This window comes from Cydia splendana, chromosome 10, assembly GCF_910591565.1.
Source record: "Cydia splendana chromosome 10, ilCydSple1.2, whole genome shotgun sequence".
In the NCBI taxonomy this organism is placed as follows: domain Eukaryota; kingdom Metazoa; phylum Arthropoda; class Insecta; order Lepidoptera; family Tortricidae; genus Cydia; species Cydia splendana.
This window is the reverse complement of record NC_085969.1, coordinates 19,289,413-19,293,671: the sequence shown is the minus strand read 5'-3', so window position 1 is coordinate 19,293,671 and position 4,259 is coordinate 19,289,413. Positions and strand designations below refer to the sequence as shown.

The 4,259-nt window shown below is 37.7% G+C and overlaps 1 protein-coding gene across 1 annotated transcript; it reads right to left on the bottom strand.

Annotated features, from left to right (window-relative positions):
* Window positions 1-1,280: 1,280 nt before the first annotated feature.
* LOC134794628 (uncharacterized) lies at window positions 1,281-3,681 on the bottom strand. The gene is made up of 3 exons (XM_063766425.1): window positions 3,547-3,681; window positions 2,512-2,694; window positions 1,281-1,642 (listed from the first exon to the last, which is right to left on the bottom strand). Exons 1-3 carry the CDS (start codon window positions 3,586-3,588, stop codon window positions 1,310-1,312), a joined length of 558 nt encoding a protein of 185 aa, XP_063622495.1. The 5' UTR covers window positions 3,589-3,681; the 3' UTR covers window positions 1,281-1,309.
* Between the last annotated feature and the right edge of the window lie 578 nt (window positions 3,682-4,259).

The following is a 4,259-nucleotide window of genomic DNA, read 5'->3' as shown; positions in this document are numbered from 1 at the left end:
AGATGGACAGACGGGACAGACGGACAGACAGACAGCGGAGTCTTAGTAATCCCGTTTTTACCCTTTGGGTAGGGAACCCTAAAAATCAATGTTGCTGCCCGGATTGCTGCTTGACATTTGCAGCAGCAATACAATTAGCAGCAATGTCGCGCCGCATTACTGCAGGAGTGATACCTGGTGTAGTCTGATTCATAATGGTACCTCATTAGGTGTATTAGTAATGTGGAGCGTCACTGTATTGACAGTGACGTAAGTTTATGCAAGTGTTATTTCATTTCAGGATAAAATAAAAATGCATAAAAAATGAACAAAACATAGGTCAGTCAGTAAACTTTTGCCTATGGACACCCGCAATACTAGAGGGGTTGGATGTGCGTTGCTGGCCTTTAAGATAGGAAAACGCTTTGATGTGTCGATTCAGTATTAAAAAAAATCAAAGCTGCTCCATCCGTGGGGATTTGCGTAACATACAACTTCCATCCCTCTAGTATTTTTTATTTGTTTTTAGTTATTGTTGTTTTGTTACTATATAAACTTTGGCTTCCACTTTATTTTTTGTCGCTTCTTTTCTAGTGTCGCTTCATTCAATTCTTGTATCATTTCAGATGAAGAGTGAGAGTCATCTGGTGTTTGTTCATCGTCTTCGCACACCTGATTAACCAGCTTCCATACAATCTCCGAGCATTCAGCCTCATCAGAGCACTTGCCTTTGAGTTTCTGACGGAGGAATAGTTTGCACCTTTTGGTGTGACGAGCCTGTCAAAAGATTTTAAAGCTGAATTTCAAATAAGCGTAAGTAGTTCTCGAGATATTTAATATTCTGATAGACAGAAGGACAGACAATCAGCAATACTATTAGCTTAGCATCATGCATACAATTTTCTTTTTTGCATGGAATGGGGGTACCTTTTCACTGCACCTGACTGCACCTTATTCTACCATAAGGTCCCTGTTTGGTACAGAACCCTAAATAGAGAAGTGGTACGTTTCTCTGCATTTCTGCCACAGCCAGGGACTGAGAGCAACTGCACTTTAAAGGTAGCGTTCGAATTCTGACTAGGTACACCATACCAACATTTATTACTGCTAAAGCATTACAGTGTGACATTGCTGCTGGCTGCATTCCTGCCGGAAATATCAAACATCCGGGTAACATTGACTTTGAATGTAATATTACAGTAACCCGGCCTTTTAGATGGGAATACGATCTTATGTCTCGATTCAAACTTTCCAAAGCAGTGGAGCCGTAGGGGTTTACATGAAACACAACTCATAACTCACAGAGCGACAGAGCCCCTAGTACATATATTCATTTATTTTTAAGTAATTGTTGTTTCTTCATTAACATATATACTTTCACATCGTCCGGTTTTGGCGCTGCAGTTTTCCTTTTTTTGTCTTCGTCTGGTTTTGTAACTGCAGTTTTCCTATTTTTGTCTTCATCTGGTTTTGGAATTGCAGTTTTCCTTTTTTTGGCTTCATTTGTTGCTTGTATCGCTTCATCTGACTTTTGTGTTGGTTCATCGCCGTCGCAGATCTCATTGACAAGCTTCCATTCTATCTCCATGCACGCAGCCTCATCAGAGCACTTGCCTTCGAGTTTCTCACGGAGGAATCGTTTGCAGTTTCTGTTGTCACGAGCCTGTTAAAAGATTTTAAGAGTTTTAGCTTTACACTATGCTTTATGTTGAGTGTTACAAGCGTAGTGTAATAAATCAATCAAATTTCATGCAACTCAATTTTATTTTGACCACAATGTATCATACTGTTTACAGCGCGATCTATCGGCAAACCGACTAACTAATTTGCGCGATCTAATGTATTTATACTATTTGTTGGTTTTTCAAGAAGATATAGAGACCGTGCGTGTTTGAGGGTCTGCCATCTCGTGACCTGAATCGAAAGCGAAACAATTCACGCTTCTAAACAGGTGCTACCCCCTACTTACTGCTGGTTCTGTTTCGCATAACCCTTTCGCCATCTAGAGGCTGAAATCTAGAAATGGAAACTTGATATCGCGCCAATGAATATGGGGGCTTCTGTGCTGCTGTCTAAAGTTCATACACGCCCCCAAATAAGTCTATATCATGTGAATTATTTTCAAAAAAATATTGTATTTAAAAGAAGGTATTTTAAGTGTAATCTCATATAAATTTCAAGTATAAAAAACACACGCAAAGGTGGTTAAATTGCAAACTGAATGCTGAATAGCTTTTTGGTGTGATTGTACTTTTCTGTACCTAATATTCATTATAATACATAACGTCTAAATTTCATAAGTTTTATTTATAAAACTTCGGTACCTAATATAGGAGGTTGTTGTACATAGTCCTTCATAAAATTATTTACTGTAAAAAAATTTTTTGGATGGTTCCTAGTACCTAACTAGACTTCAAAATGCGGTCTAAGCGTGAAGAGGTAACAGACAGATAGACTGACAAGAGTTACTTTCGTATTTAATAATATTAGTATGGATTCTACAATTTCTACATGCTGCTGGAAAAAACTTACCCTCAATGCGCCAGAAAATAGAACATTGTTATCCTCATAACTCTCGTAGGTAGTATCATCCTCAAAATGTACTCCCAAATTTTTCGAACGGTCAACTATTATGACGACAGGACGATGGCTTCGTATACCGGAGGTTATAAGCTTGTCTAAGAGAAGAGAGTCGATACTTCTGGCATACGAGCCCTGGAAGTTGAGTGTTAATATTGTAATTATTAAATTCCTATCACCCCGCAGTTAACTTATGTGAAGCAACTGTGAAGCAACACTGTGAAACAGTACCTAAGTACTTAACTACCTAGTTAACTTAGGTTAGTATGTTACTTGTTGTTACCGTATTTGCCAAGTGTTGCCCCACAAAATTTAACTGCGATGTGGATGCAACTTTAGGCGCTTTTTATATTTGAGCCCACAAAAGTTAACTGCGATGTGGATGCAACTTTAGGCGCTTTTTATATTTGAGCCCACAAAAGTTAACTGCGATGTGGATGCAACTTTAGGCGCTTTTTATATTTGAGCCCACAAAAGTTAAGTGCGATGTGGATGCAACTTTAGGCGCTTTTTATATTTGAGCCCACAAAAGTTAACTGCGATGTGGATGCAACTTTAGGCGCTTTTTATATTTGAGCCCACAAAAGTTAACTGCGATGTGGATGCAACTTTAGGCGCTTTTTATATTTGAGTCCTTACATTTGACTTAAGAGAAAATCGACATTCACTTCAGTATGCACTTCCTTATATTAGAAAATTTGAGTGTTCGGTAGTGATTACAAAAGTATTACGAAAGTAGGAAGGTAGTCAAGAGTAATAAGGTTACCTTTACTTTCTTGTCACTATTAATAGGAATTAGAGGCCCTGATTACGCACAGTCAGCTGCTTAGATAACTGACTCCCCTGCAAACATGTTTACTATGTTGGCGGGTCAGTTATCTCTGCAGCTTAATTTACATCACAATTTCCAATTTCTTTATCTTTGAAATAAAGTATACGTGATATGATGCCTAGTTGTTATTACCATAGTCATTCAATTCTACTTACAGCTTGTAAATAAAAGAGCACCATTACAATTTGAAACCACATGGTCGTAGTCTGCCTCGGACTTGTTTAATGCATCGCGAAGCAAAAACAATCGTGTTTCATTAAGTTTTATGAAACGGTGTGCGTTTTAATCAACCCTTGATTGTTTTAAATTGAATATTCGAAAGGCTGCAATGTTTCACATAACATTTCAGTTTGAAGGATCGGTCCAGTTAATGATAAAAATAAATTCTCTCCTCAGCATCGAGTTCCAAAAATATTTTTAACAGCTTCGGAATATATTTGTAGAGTTCTGCATTTCAGGCATAGTACCACATAATAGTATTTTGTGCAATAGGTACATAATAAGGGTTCTTAAAATTCAAGGGCCGAAGTTACAAAATGAAACGAAGTTGAGTCAAACACACTCAACACACTCACCCGCCACAGACACTTCTTATAAAGTAATGCTAATGAAGCGAGTTGACACTTCTTATGAAGTTGTGTTCGATCTTACTGGCAGTTATTTAATCTACAAATACGAGTGCTGGAGTAGAAATATACTCTCCATAGAAAGAAAAAATTCTCGCGAAAAAAAATTTCTTTCTGCTATTTTCCTAATCAAAACACGATACCTAATATGCCCTTAAATGGATCCCCACTATTTTTGTTACACCTGTATATGCTCGATAAAATTGCCCTTCAACAAGCCTTTAATAGCAACTAAAAAACTA

Coding starts and splice junctions, on each gene's coding strand:
- LOC134794628 (XM_063766425.1), bottom strand. CDS start 3,588: ATGTGGTTTCAAATTGTAATGGTGCTCTTTTATTTACAAGCT. Junction 2,695..3,546: donor TGCTCTTTTATTTACAAGCT/GTAAGTAGAATT, acceptor CTCAACTTCCAG/GGCTCGTATGCCAGAAGTAT. Junction 1,643..2,511: donor TATTTTCTGGCGCATTGAGG/GTAAGTTTTTTC, acceptor ATCTTTTAACAG/GCTCGTGACAACAGAAACTG.